Source organism: Anomalospiza imberbis, chromosome 14 (genome assembly GCF_031753505.1).
Source record: "Anomalospiza imberbis isolate Cuckoo-Finch-1a 21T00152 chromosome 14, ASM3175350v1, whole genome shotgun sequence".
NCBI classification, from domain to species: domain Eukaryota; kingdom Metazoa; phylum Chordata; class Aves; order Passeriformes; family Viduidae; genus Anomalospiza; species Anomalospiza imberbis.
The window spans coordinates 1,775,040-1,789,511 of NC_089694.1; the positions used below are offsets into that span (position 1 = coordinate 1,775,040).

General features: G+C 40.5%; 1 protein-coding gene across 5 annotated transcripts in view; it reads right to left on the minus strand.

The window, feature by feature from the left end:
- DIAPH2 (diaphanous related formin 2) overlaps nt 1-14,472 on the minus strand; it is a 174,600-nt gene that overhangs the window by 130,507 nt on the left and 29,621 nt on the right. For all 5 annotated transcript variants that reach the window (XM_068204547.1, XM_068204546.1, XM_068204548.1 and 2 more), the window contains 9 exons: nt 13,752-13,867; nt 11,315-11,421; nt 9,376-9,494; nt 8,321-8,437; nt 7,661-7,779; nt 7,319-7,383; nt 6,580-6,684; nt 4,321-4,953; nt 1,779-1,893 (listed from right to left, as the gene is read on the minus strand). In XM_068204547.1, the coding sequence (XP_068060648.1) occupies nt 1,779-1,893; nt 4,321-4,953; nt 6,580-6,684; nt 7,319-7,383; nt 7,661-7,779; nt 8,321-8,437; nt 9,376-9,494; nt 11,315-11,421; nt 13,752-13,867 (1,496 nt within the window). The remainder of the gene's footprint in view (nt 1-1,778; nt 1,894-4,320; nt 4,954-6,579; nt 6,685-7,318; nt 7,384-7,660; nt 7,780-8,320; nt 8,438-9,375; nt 9,495-11,314; nt 11,422-13,751; nt 13,868-14,472) is intronic.

A 14,472-nucleotide genomic window follows, 5' to 3' on the forward strand; every position in this document is an offset into this window, starting at 1 on the left:
TACATGAGAAAAATTCCCCAAGTGTTTTTCTCATCGTACCAAAGAATCATGAATAGCATTCAGAGGTTTAATCAAATTTCAGTGCTGCAACTCAGAAATCACAAATCTTGAAGAAATGTGCACACCACCATTTCTTTTACTTCAGTTACCATTCCCACTGGCATTCCAAAATTCCACAGAATACAAGACAGTAAACACTAAGTCATCCAAACTGCTTTTGGCAATTGTCAGTGTGCTTCCACTCATCCCTTTGTGTGTTTTACATGCTGACTGTGCTCCTGAGAGAATATCACATGCATTTCTATTTGGCTTTTTATCACTCTCCTGTAAAGTACTTGGAGACCACCTCATGAAATGGGAATAAAGCAAGAGGGAAAGCTGATCCCAGATGATGCCTGAAATAAGCATTGGGGACATTATGGAGCTGCTTAAGGTAAAAAGGGAGGAAGAAAAGTGAACATCATTCTGTGTTTCCCTTTGCAGATGGCAGCTGCAGGAAAAGTTGCTTCTGGCATGCAATTCTTTGGGTCTGTGCTGCAACTAAATGCTCCAAGAGTCTTTTTGACTTCCAGTAGGTTCTCAAGTTTAAAAAACCTTTGAACTCAGACAGCTCTGCCTTTCTGCAGGAGTCAGCCAAGTAAGATTTTCATAACCTGGGTATTGTGCAGCAGCATTTTTAATGTGCATCCTTTGCTATGGCATCTTATTTTCTACAAACATTAAGTGAGAACCAAACAAGGAAAAATATCTGCAAGGCTATCAGCACACTAAGCTATTTGAGGAGTTTCTGTTGTTCCTAGTTTTACAACTGTACAACTATGTCAACAAAAATTTCTTCTCATTGGAAACTGTCAGCTATGTCAACATTTCAAGAGGGTTTTTTCAGCATTTTTAACAAAGCAGCTTTTCAGGAATTCTGAAACATTTCTTCAGGTTTCTGGTGAAAGAATTCAGCTCAAGGCAGAAGCTTGTCCTTTTCATTAAGAAGGGGCTCATGCCATTCTGTCATCTGCTGCTGGGCATTCCTTCCCTTAAAGGTCTTCCTGTCACACCAAAGGAAGTGACCAACTCCGCATCATTTTAACCTCCCTGCAGTACTAAGAACCAAGAGTCAATCCAACTTGGGCATGGAAAAAATGTTAAATTACTGCATGGAATAGCTGAACATTTAGACCAGAAAGTGGTTCCAAGGCGTGCTGCAAAAGGAGAATTCTAAGGGTTTAAATTCACTGACGACTGAAAGGAATATGAATGTATCTTATGAAAAACACAGCCATGACCAACTCTTTGAAGAGGTTTCAAAAGGACACAGAGAAAAAACACATTCAGAAATAATTCAAGGAATCTGCTCAAGAAATAGTTCATTACAGTCCTCTGAGAGCCCTTCCTGAGTTAATCTTTTTTAACACTGTGTTAGTAAAAATTGCTGTTCTTATCCTAGAAATTCTCAGCTACGAATAATAATGTAAATAAACATGATTTTAGGATCAGAATGTAAATTTAATTATAATTTCATTAAAAGAAAACTCACATCAGTCTGCAACACACAGTGAACTTTTAAAAGGTATTATTGCCAAAAGGTTCCTCTCCTCATGCTGTAAAGTGAAGGGGGAGCAATTCTTGTAATAGACTGTTATGCTTAATATATGTTTTAAATCATCTTCCTGCTATAAAACCATCAAATGAATTCCATGGTATTGCACAAAGCATAAAAGAAACTGCCATTACACAGTTTTAAACTTAATAAAAGCACAATAAAGAGCAAAGTAAGAACGTACCTTTCATTTGGGTTCCAAAGGTAAGTGCCAATTTTGCAAACAGCTCCGGGTCTTCAAATTTATCTTCTTCAGCTTTTACCCAAAAGCTGTTTTCTCCTATTTCTTGAGGCTCGATCTGAAAGAAAAACAGCATCTCCAGAGTCAATTAGGAGGGTTTTCAACAGCCAAGTTAAAATAAATGCTACAGAAGCTCTGTGAGAATCGGGCTGATGAAGTTCAGCCCCGGTCTGGGATGTTCTCTCCCTGCTGCTCCTGCACAAGCACGGTGAGCTGAGCTGCCCTCTGGCCACAAATGGCCTTTATTGCACTTCTCCCACTCAGCAAGTTTTCCAAACAGAACTAATAACAGCAGCTGGCTTTCAAAGTGTTCTAGCTCTCTCTTGATTACTTTCCAGAGAGTTCCCCAACTCTTCAGCACTTCTTTTCCCTGCTAGCTGAGAACTGTACGGAACAACTTACCAGGAAATGAACAGGCCATGGGGACCTTGCAGAGACTCAGGATGAGCTCTCCACTCTCTATACTAAAGGAAGAAAATGCTCTGCAATATAGAAGCTGAAAGAAAACTTGACTCTTCACGTATGACTCAGAACTGCTGCTCTGTTTTCAAAATAGGTTCCTCTAACAGCTTTGAACACATTATTAATTATTGTTTATAAGTTTGTTTACATGCCAGATAATTTCCAAGGGCTATTTAACTTTAAGATGATATGCAGGGAATTTAGCAATACTGCATTTGTCAGCCTCACTCCAATTTCCCTGCAAAACCCTGGTCCTCCACCTTTCAGCCCTGCTTTACCAGCAGCTCCAGGGAAGACATTTTAAAAAACTACCTTAATCCAACACTAATGGAGAAAACAGTTACAGCAAAGGGGACTAAATTAAACAGTAAGAATTTTATTTCTCAAACGACGGCTCTTTAAAAGTGACGCTCAAACAGACTTTCCACTTTCTCAGTAGGCAGGAGATCTCTGGCACTGTTCCCAGAGCACTTAAGCAAAGCGTCCATCTGCAGTTCCTTCCCATCATCACAGCCAGTGTTCACAGAGACACTTCAGAAATCATTCCCACAAACACCCAATGGAACTGATCACAATGACATTGGCTGCAATTACCAATATGTATTATGAAATAAAAGCCTGCTTCTCTCCATGCTTACAGGACAGCAGTCTATGTCCCACAGCTACAAAACTCCTGCAGTGCATCCTGATCCTGTCCTTTCTCCCCAAGACACTTAATTCCTCCTCCCACAATGAAGAAGGAAAGTTCTCTCTTATCCTTTTATGTAGATTATTTTATAAGAATTACAGAAAAAGTAAAGATTTTCAAACTGATTTTAAAATTTATTTAAATTAATATTCTAAAAACATGGCAGGCTGTTTTGTACCATTCTAGTTAAATATATTGAAAGCCTGTTTTTAAACTACAACCCTTAGATACACTTTAAGATTGTTTGAGCACATCTCCAAATATTTTGAAATCATTTCAAATCATTGAAGCCTTAATTCTTCTGCCAAAAGAAATTATAAATTGGCATGCCATGCATCTCCACACAGGCTCTCTCTCAACCTTCTGGATTCCTCCTCCAAGACTGGTGGGATTATTCTGCTGTTTTGTTACCTCAAAGCCTTTTACTCAGAATTTAGAGGAACCACACAACATGGAATACATAAAAGTCCTTTCATTTGCCTCGATGATTTGGTGATTTTGGTACTTTTTTCTACACCAAACATCAACATATCTATCATATTTTTTACCACTAAAAAACTGCCAACCACAACTTTAGAAGGCAATGATTTAGTCTTGAGAACAGCTGCAATTATCTAATACTCCACATGAATTTTCTTTATATGGAAGGAGCAGTGGCTCCACTGATCCAGAAGGGGTTTTAAAACAACACACCCCAGCACACACCTGGATGTTTGTACAACTTCTCCTGTTAGAGGGACTGGATATACTGAGAGGCAAGGAATAACAGGGAACTGCTTTAAGATTGTGCTTCACTTTACTGCTCAAGTAATGCTTAGAATTTAAGATGATTTTAAAAATTAAATGTGATTAAATACAATCAAGCTAAGACACTGGAAGCTCATGATGCCCACACCTTTCCCTTGAGCAGTCCCATGGCTCCTCCCAGTGGCCACAGCCCTGCTCCGGCACATCACTAACCGAGAACAACCAATAAATATCTGGGATAAATAATCAACAAGTAACATTAAGGCCTGATATCAGCCATCTCTGAGCTCACAGCAACATTAAACGCCACGAATTTAAAAAGCTGAAGTTGGTTTGCTTTGCTAGGTATGTGTGAAAGCTGCTTTAGAATAGTTTGGAGATCAATGTATATTTAGATACAACTCGATGCAAAGCTGCTCTTGATGTTCACTGCACTTGATACAATGTAAGCTGGCTTCCTGGGACACTTGGTACAACAAGGAGCTCTGCCAAGATGAATCTCACTAAAAAATCCATCACTACACAGTACCGAGCCCCTCTGTGCAGTGCAGGAGGGGAAGGATACCATCCCCACACCTGCTGCCATACCTTTGACCAGTTGATTCTCTTCATCGAGACCTCCAGCTTATACTTCTTCTTCTCCTTCATCCCGTGTGGCAATGCTGGCACCATCGGGAAGGGAGCGAAGAGAGCCCCTCCCAGAGGGGGTGGCATCGGGGGCCCCCCGAAAGGCGGCGGGGGAGGGACTGCTCCCCCGGGCAGAGGAGGAGGAGGAGGAGGCCCTGCTCCTCCAGGCAGAGGAGGAGGAGGAGGAGGCCCTGCTCCCCCGGGTAGAGGAGGAGGTGGGGGAACACCGGGCAGTGGAGGGGGCGGTGGGATGGCTCCACCTGGCAGAGGAGGGGGCGGGGGGGGAAGGGATGCACCAGGTAATGGAGGGGGGGGAGGAATTACTGCTCCACCTGGCAGGGGAGGTGCTGGAGGAATTACTGCTCCACCTGGCAGGGGAGGTGCTGGAGGAATTACTGCTCCACCTGGCAGGGGAGGAGGAGGAGGAATTACTGCTCCATCAGGCAGGGGAGGAGGAGGAGGAATTGTTGCTGCACCAGGGAGAGGAGGAGGAGGAGGGATGGCTCCACCAGGGAGTGAAGGCGCTGGAGATGGTGGGACGTTCTCACTCGGGAGGGCTGAAGGTAGTCCTGGGACTTCTTTCAGGCCTGGACCCTGGAACACAACAGAGGAATTCCTTTCAGCAGTGACAGGAGGCAGTTTGATACGAAGCTGAACCAACCAGGATGGTTTTAGCCAATTGCATCTCAAGAAAGTGAGAAATGCAACTGTTCTCCTATTTAAATGAGAAACAATAACAATAGATTATACCACGTACCATAAAGCTGCCAAGTAAACTGAATAACCTAGCATTTTTATAAAAACAAATTGTTTCAATTTTAAAGAAAATTTAATAGTAGCAGTAACATTTAAGTGAACAGAACAGCATTTTATTTCTTACCAATGCACAAAACATTTATCCCACTTAGGATACCCCGGCAAGCTGGGGCATCAGAGATGAGAATAACCATGCTGAATTTTAACAACACTCATCTGCTGCTGGAAAATCTTCCCCAGCAATCAGTGGAGCAGCTATTGCAGTGTAAGAGGTCACAGGACCAGTTCATAGCAATTCTGACATCTGGAGGGATGCAGGGTGTGCAACAACCTGTCCTGCTGGCTTTTGAATCTGTCTGAGGGTGCTGCTTTGGTGAGAGGAAGAGTAATCACAATATCCATTCTAATAAATTCTTACTAATTAATAAGGAAGAGAAACAGCAGCATGTCAAACCATCAGAGGGGTGAGTGCAGCTAAAAATAAGTGTCGTCATATTCTGTGGGGAACATAACACTAGAAAAGGGAACAGATACCAGAATTACATGGTTAATTAACCAGCGGTCAGCATTACTGTGAAGGCCCTGTCATGTCTGGATAATCTGAACTGTGTTAGAATCAATAAAACAGGATTAACAATTCATTGGACTCAAAGTACATTTTTACTTTGCACAAGGCACAATGTGTTTCTTTGGCTCAGGAGTTGTAATGCAACAATTGCTGGAGAACTCATTAAAACACACTGTCACATTTCAGTGTAACACTGGCTTGTAGGAATTTGTAACAAACATGAAAATTGGCAAGAAGGAAGTAAAAACAGAAGTGCCTGTGTCTCCACCTTTGTGTCCAAATAGGAAGTGAGATCACAGGCTTCAAGACAGCAAAAAAAAAAAAAAAAGACAAAAAAGCAACAGGCAGACCTTGCCTAGCATTGAAGGAGTACAAAATAAACCAGACTGAGGCAAAAGCATTAAACCACAATATCTGTTAGTTCCTAAAAGGTATAAATGACCTGTCTAAAACCTAAAGCTGGTATAAAAAAATAAAAAAAGGCTTATATAAAAGTGTAAGAGTAAAAAATATATATAAACCCAAAAGCCTTTAAAAATAAACACTTCCAAAACAAAAACTTTCTGCAAAAGATACAGAAGCAGCAATGTGAAAGCATAAACAAATACCTGCAGGGAAAAAAAAAAATCAGGCTGGATGCAAGATTTTTATAGGCTAAGGAGAATTTTTTCTCAAGAAAGCAGGTAGCTAGGGCAGGTTGAACATACTACTATTTGTAAAAAGCACCTCCATTAACTACCCTTAGTAACTTATGCTGGCTGCAAACCAAATCAATACACCTATAGCAGACATTCTGAACTCCAGACAAACAACTTACTCCGAGGCAAATTCTTCTCAATTCCTTCTCAAAAAAAATCAACTCAGCTGTGGAACTTAATGCGATATTTTGTCATTACCTGGGTCCGGAGCTGTTTGACTTCTGTCTCGAGTTCCTTGATTTTCTCCTCTCGTTTCTGCAGCTCTGCTTGTGCCTCTTGTCGAGCTGTGAACTCTTCATCAAACTGTAAAGATTTAACCAGCACAGGAGAGTTTGTCCAGTTATGGCCACACCAGAGCCTACACTGGCAGGAATTCTTTGAACACTATCAGAGCTGGAGCAATTGATGCACTTGAAAGTTTTTCAGCAGAATTTTTTAACATGTTCACTTTTGGTACCACAATTTCTTCCATCAACAAGGCAATGACAGAGAACCACCCAGATCCAGCTGTTCAGTACAGGTTTTTCCCTCCAAGAGAACACTGCAGACTTCTCAAACCAAACTGGAGTATACATCTATTGCAGCAAGCTGAAATTCATTAAAAATTAAATCTACAGTCATCATGTTCAAGAACATTTTCAGGCTTTTTGGCCTGAAAATGCCTAATAGACCAGACCAGCAAAAAAAATACCAAAATTTGGAATTATTTCAATACACATCTCTATAATACATGAACTTCAGCCTACTGCAGCTAATATAGCACATTCATTCATTTTTTTTAAGCTTATACCTGCACTTAAGTTATTTAATTAAGACTATTTCAGGACAGGAGAGCAACAAGTGGAATTGTGAGAGCCACTCTTTCTCAGTTTCAGCTGGGAAACAAGCTGACTGTGCTCCTGTCAGGATTCTGCTCCACACCATGAGTAGGACTTACCTTCCTGGAAAATTCTGCTGCTTTCTTTTCACTCTCTTCTACTTTAGCTTTGTCCACACAGGCATCTAGAATTTAAATAAAATACCACACACAAGTGAAGTCCAACATATCACAGCTCTGAGGTGCTCCCAACCATCATTACCCAGGGAGCCCATGACACAAAAGCAACAGGCACTTTATTTTTTGACCTGGTCTCATTTCATTAAAGGCTACAGCATTGGTCTGGTACTCCACAAGTACACCTGTAGTTTACATGCATATTTCCAGACCACTGACAAAATTCTCAATCAGTGTAAGGCTAGACAGAAGAACACAAAGTAAAACTGCTTAAACAGTACAAACCAACAAGATGTGTAAAATTGATGTCCATCCTTCCTCTGTATTTAAAATCTGGGTCCGTGCCACTGCAGTGCAGCACGATCTGTGACACACATTCTTCTATGATCTTGTAATACTGAGGTCTGCAACAGGAAACATTTACAAGGCATTAAGAACATGAACAAGCCTTTATGCAGTTGGGGAGGGGGGACAACTAACCCCTAATATCTGAATTCTACAAATGCCAGAAGAAGTATCAAGTTCAAACTCTTATTTGTAAATATTTTGGATATGATGCCTCAACCTTGCTATGACACCATGCTGCACATAAGAGAAGTTTACACTGGAAAGAGCAGATCCAAGGCATGTGGGAGTATTTTCAATTATCAGTTGTACAGCTTCCATGTTCTCTGAAGCAATGAAGGTATCAAATTGAATAAAGAAAAAGTGCCCAATGAGTTAAGAGGTTTTTGGGATGAGGGTGTTAGGCCAAGCTTCAGGTCTTTGAAATAAACACAATTATATTTACCAAGATCTTTTTATCACTAACATGGAGTGAAAGATAAATAAAACATCAGTCTCAGAGTGACTTTTTAGGCATGAGCTACTCAGTTTACCAGGGTGTTAATTTCTATTCTTGCCCCTACTCCCCCGAAAAACTCCAGCCTGGCAGCTGGCACTCACCGGACATAGTAATCGTTCCTGATCAGGAGGAAATGTTGGAGAATTGACAAGAAGTAATTTTCAGAAGAAGTATCTTTCACCATATTGTACAGCAGATGAAATACTTCGCTCACATCAGTGCAAGCATCGTTAAGAAAATAACAGTACTTAAAAACCCAGAAACTTAAAAAAACCAGAAGCCCAAAAAACCCTGCTGCAGCACAGAACAGCCACCCCACCCAAACACAGCTCCCCAGACATCCCCCATATTGTTCAAGTAAAACCCCTCCACACTTTGAGCTCCTATTCTTAGCAGTAAATACTGTTTTTCCACTAAAATTGTGCACGGAATTTCTGTGCCCTGTTTATCAGTTAGGGCATGTTTCATTATGAACCAGAACAGTCATAGACAGTTATAGACTTCATCTTTTAGAATCCTGTAAAAATATTTCACACAAAGCTTTGTTTCCACTCTGAGCTCAGCCAGGCTGTTTGCAAACACACACTGGTCAATCTTTTTCATTTCCTAGAGATGACCCTTACTTGTAATTACCTGTTCTGCAAAACAACAACATTCCAGGGGATTTTATAGTCCTCCCACTGATTGCCTCTACCTCCCTCTGCTTCCTCCTAAAACCTGCAAGCAGCTATTCTGAACTTAGGTAACCTGGAATTTCCTGCTCCTTCACAGCTAGAAAAGGCACACATCTGTAGTGTTTCAGAACCTACAAGAAATTTTGTTCCTTTTATTATCAAAACTCATTTTTCTTCAAACTTATGATCTTCCACGGGTATAATTTTATCTCTTCATGTATTATGATCCAGAGTTTAGCTTAATAAGTGTTATTTATGAAGAATTAATTCAGTTCCCAATGACTTACATTTGACATGCAAATTTAAGCACTAATTATCCAAATATTTTCCAACAAAAAAAGCAACTGGAGAGAAATCTGCTTGACAAAGCCCCTGGTAAGACACACAGCTGAGACAAATAACCTGCACATAGAGCACTGTAATTTCCATTTAATAAAGTTCTGAAGCGACACGAGTTATAACAGCATTTCCTTAAAGGATATTCCATTTCAGCTTTGATATCATTGAGACGATGTGACAGTTCAAAGTGGTCTTCATCTTTGTTCTCATCAAACACCCTCAGCTGAATATCAAGCTCGTCATTTTCCTTATCTTTCAAGGCCTGTTTTTCAAGGTAGAGTGTATCTTAATTTTTTCCTTTTTTTTAAAGCAAGAATTCCCCCCCTTGAAGGACTGCATCATGATGAAATATAAGAAATTAACCTTTAGAACAGCAATGAGTTTTAACCCAGTGCCTGGGCTTTATTATAATGATTCAACTGAGAAAAACTAAGGCAAAATATCAGCTCACAGAGCAGGTATGGGCTACAGAACAAACAAGACTTCCAGCTGAATCCATTTCTCTTAGTGGGATACAGCAGTTTCTGCTTTTTAATGTCAGAATTCCATTAAAAAACCACAATAGATATAGTTCAAAACATTAACTGACATGAGCTTCAGAAGCTTAAAGAAGTGTAAAGAAGACTTGCTTACAATTTCTGTTCCTCAGTTAACCTAGAGCATGGCATTAAAGCATCCATAGTACAAGGAGAAATAGAGAGGAGGAAAAAAAACCCCACACAAGTTAGCATTTGGAGCAGAGGAAAATGTGCTTTTTCTTTTAAGAAATACAAGCACTTGTCCTAATTCCCAGATGAACCAAGTTGAGCTTCCTACCAGGCAAAGCACATAAAAGAAGTTCCTTCCCATGCACTGATGGGAATGCTCTCCCTGATGGAAATGGAAGCTGGATTTGTCATGGCTGGGTGCAGCCATGTGTGCTCCCCAGCACAGGAGCAGCTTGTGCCAATTCCAGTGCTTGAAAAGCAGAGCAGGCAGCTCTGAATCTGAACAGATTAAAAGCCAGAGCTCTGGATCCCCCTCCTGACTCTTTTTCAACACATTAGCTGTTCAACATTCTTAAAATAGACTGTTATCACCAAATATTAATTACTTTTACACTCAGATCTGCATGGCAGATGTTGGTACACTCTCCCAAGTTTTCTATCATGTCAGGATTTGTTGCAATTGAGTTTCTTTGCTACCTAATCCATCCCCAATTCCCAAAGTGTTTAAGCATTTATTGATTTTATAAAATACCTTTCAACAGATTAAAAAAAAAAAAAAACAAAACCAAAAAATCTTGAGTTCTTGAAGCTTTCAGATGATCCACAACAAAAAAAGCCAGTAGATCATGTTAATATATCTACATGATATAAACCTTAAAAATATCCCTAAGAAAAAGTAACATCACACATCAGAAAGTGTCTCAAGGCTGAATGAGCCAAAAATTGAAGTTTTTGTTCCTGACAAATTGACAATTTGAAACTTCACATCTTAAAAGTCATAGCAGAATAAATTATGCTTCAGACAAATATAATCTCATCTTTTGTAAGAAAGTGATGAGTATCTTAAATACACCTATTTTTGATGTAAGCATCAGAATGGTTTCTTGGCTAAGAGCTACAAATCTCTCCCCAAGTCAGAAATATTCCTGTCTGTGCAGCTGCATGAAGACAGACATGCAGTCTCAGAATGAATTTCTGATTTGATTTTTCCTTAAAATGTCCCAATGCATTCTCAGCAGGCAGATTAAAGAGAAACAGATTTTACAGAAAAAGACAGGAACCACATCTACAAATAAATTAATCCAAGATTGGTTCCACAGCCAGATTCACATTCACTGCATGTGCTTTGAGCTCAGTATGCAGAATTTGGCTACCCTCATCTAATTTCTAATATATTGACTTGTTTCAACTACTATTCTGGTTTATACAGCTCATGAAAACCTGGATTTTCTCTGTAGACTGAAAGCAGATTTGGATTGATAATCTGACCCCTCTGCACCCCCAATCCTTCCCATCTGCTGTCCTGGTTAAACAGTTTGGCTATCTTCAACATTCACAGCAGACAGTGATCAGCTCCTGGACACAAATGACTTACAGGCAATATTTTCTTCAGGCCACAACGTAAAAACTCATTTCTCAAGTGTATCCTGAAATCAAGATCATCAGGAGATGTAACAAGGGCGTTGATGAGCTGCATACATGCTACCTGTAATCAGAAACACAGAATGGAAATCAATCCTTCAGTCACTGTTTCAGTTGAACTATAAAACCAAAGAGATGGAAATTATTTATTATGCAGCTCACATGCAACACTTGGGTTTATTTTAGCAACATCAAATACTGCTCTGTTTCTATATCAGGATGCTTCCACTGTATGAAAAGAGAGACATAAGAATGATCATCACAGAATAGTATCATGGACTGGTTTGAGCTGGAAGGGACCTTAAAGCCCATCCAGTGCCAGCCCTGCCATGGCAGGGACACCTCCCACTGTCCCAGGCTGCTCCCAGCCCTGCCCAGCCTGGCCTGGGACACTTCCAGGGATCCAGGGGCAGCCCCAGCTGCTCTGGGCACCCTGTGCCAGGGCCTCACACCCTGAAATCAGCCACTAGTTATTCCCAAACTAAAGTTGCCCATTGTACCTCCTTCTCTGTTTCCTCAGCATTCACCAGTTTGAAAACAAACTGTTTCTACAATAACTAAAAACTTAAAAAACCCCACACCATAACCACCCAATAAACACCCATACCCAAATTAGTCACATCACCAGGTGTTTTTTTCCATTCCTGCAGAGCATTTGTGCAAAATGCCTGGTCTCAGGATAGTGGCTAATGCTTTAATTGAACAGCTGTGCACATTAATTGATTTATTTGAAAACAGGTAGACAACAGCACAACGCCAAAAGTGCTGATCCACTTTAAAAGACTAAAATGGGACTCAAGGGAAATACCAAGTTTGGTAAAAGATGTTAACTGCAAATAGAAGTAGCTTTAGAGTAGGGGAAAAAATCAATAGCAGCAGAGGGAAAAAAAACAGATAAAAAGCACCTTCCTGTTTTAATTACATTCACTATTTAGCCTTAATAGAACACTTTATGGAGTCTCAAATTTCTATTAAAACACCCTTTCAAAGGCACTCTCTTGATAGAGCTGCATCTTCAGATAATGCAGTATCATCGTGCTTGCTTGAATGATTCTTGTTATTTTACTACTATGACATGACTTAACAAGCCAAAGCACATGTCCAATCTGAAATTAATAGAGAGAAGAGGTGCCATCTGCTCTGATTGCTTCTGCCAGAGAGACTCTGCCTTAATGGTTTGTGCTAATACATTCCCAGCAAAGAAGGATTTTGTCAGAACCAAGGTAATGAGTCTTGCAATTGTGCCTTCACCGAGGTATCAGTGAGCTTTGGGAGGAGGAGGCTGGCAGGAATGGGGGGTGGTGGCTGTTGTTTGCCTTAAATCAACAAGGTCATGGAGTGGGAGACAACTCCAGAATGAATTCTTCAGTGATAGCACTATTAAGATTAGAATGTCATTTATAGAAACTTATTGGCCATCATTAGCTCATCAGCTCTGAAACAAGAGGTGCTGATGGTAAACACAGCATTAGGGCAGCTACAGCTGACGTGCACTTGAGCCAAGACTGGAAAAAGGCATCCCAAGGATACCTGCTCTGCCTGTATTTTTCCATCTTTCAGCCAAGGTAGCTGAAAAATAAATTTTAGTACAAAATGTGCACAACTACTGTATAATGAGAAGGTAATAAGTCAAAGTCATCCCTAATTAGGATATTCAGCCACTTGGCCTCCATGCAAAAATGGCAGTACCAAAAAAACTCAACCAATCCCAAGGAAAAAAAGCTTGCATCTTAACACCAACCAAAACTCTGGTACCCACGGAGCATAAAAACCCCTATCCATGGGCACATAAGCAGCAATGAACACGATCTAAGTCATGACAGTAAAAACCACTGGCACAGATTATTTTATTTTTTTATAAAAATAATTTTGAAAGCTCACTAGGTTACTCTCAGAGAGGCACTAGTGGCTGGTGAGAGGCACACATTGAACACACACAGTGTGACAAAAGTACCAATAATATCCTGCTGCACTTCACTCATCCCAAAAGGAACCCTGCCAAAAATGGGCACACCCCATGCTACACCTGCCATAATTAGCATATATCTGAATATTTAAGAGGCCACAGGTACTGCTGCCTAAAGTACCAGCACCAGAGCTTTACCTGAGCTTTACACCTTTTTACCTGAGCTTTACACCTGGCATCCAAGGGAAGAAATATCACTAATTGCTCTCTTTAGTAAGGTCAAGATTTCTTAATCCTATTTCAGGGACAAGAAGTGAGTTCCTTGGCCTCCCACCACTAACAAGAAGAAAATCTAGTACCAGTAGGCCACTGGTATTTATCTCTCCTCTTTTACTGACCACAGCACTAAAAGATGTGCGTGAATTAAAGATCACCAAGCCACACACAGTGTTCAGCCCTTCAGCTGAAGCACACAAAGACAAACTCACCTGCAGCTGGATGAACTCGTGGTTCTCCAGGCCTTCCACAATCTGGGAGAAACGCTCCTCCCTGCTGTGCCTCTCAGCAGCTGTGGTTATAGCACCTAAGAGCTTGTCCAGGCTAAGAGAAAGACAAACTGTCAGGAGAGCACAGCACAGCCAACTTGCTCATTTTAAACATACTCACACAACTCAAGGCTTAGTGCACTGACAGAGTTTAAATGCATTTATCTACAGACAGCTGAAAACAATCCAAGAACCAAGTGTTATAAATGTCTACAAGATTCATGCTGAAATAAGAAAAAGGGGGTGACTAAATCTCTGGATTGTTATTTCAGCAATGAAACAACCAATGAGGGTTAAAAATCCCTCCCTCTGCAAGACTATGCACTTGATAACAGTTGACATGTTTAACATCTGGAAATTCTCATAAATTGTCCTTTCAGAAATCAGAATGTTTTAATCCACTTATTGCAGAGAAGACACGAAGTTTGCCCATTTCAACCTTCACTACATAAACACAGTGGTGAATTTACAGGAAACATATGCCAAGTGATCACCTTTTTTTAAAAATCTCATGGGCAAGGGCTAAATAACTCTGAGTGGAACTGTTCCAAAGCCCAGCTGTAAATGTAAACTCCTGGTTCCTGTGGTAGAAAGGTGATTTGTCCTTTCACACCTTCCACTTCAGCCACAGTGTGCAGGTCTCTGCTCATTTGATCTTCT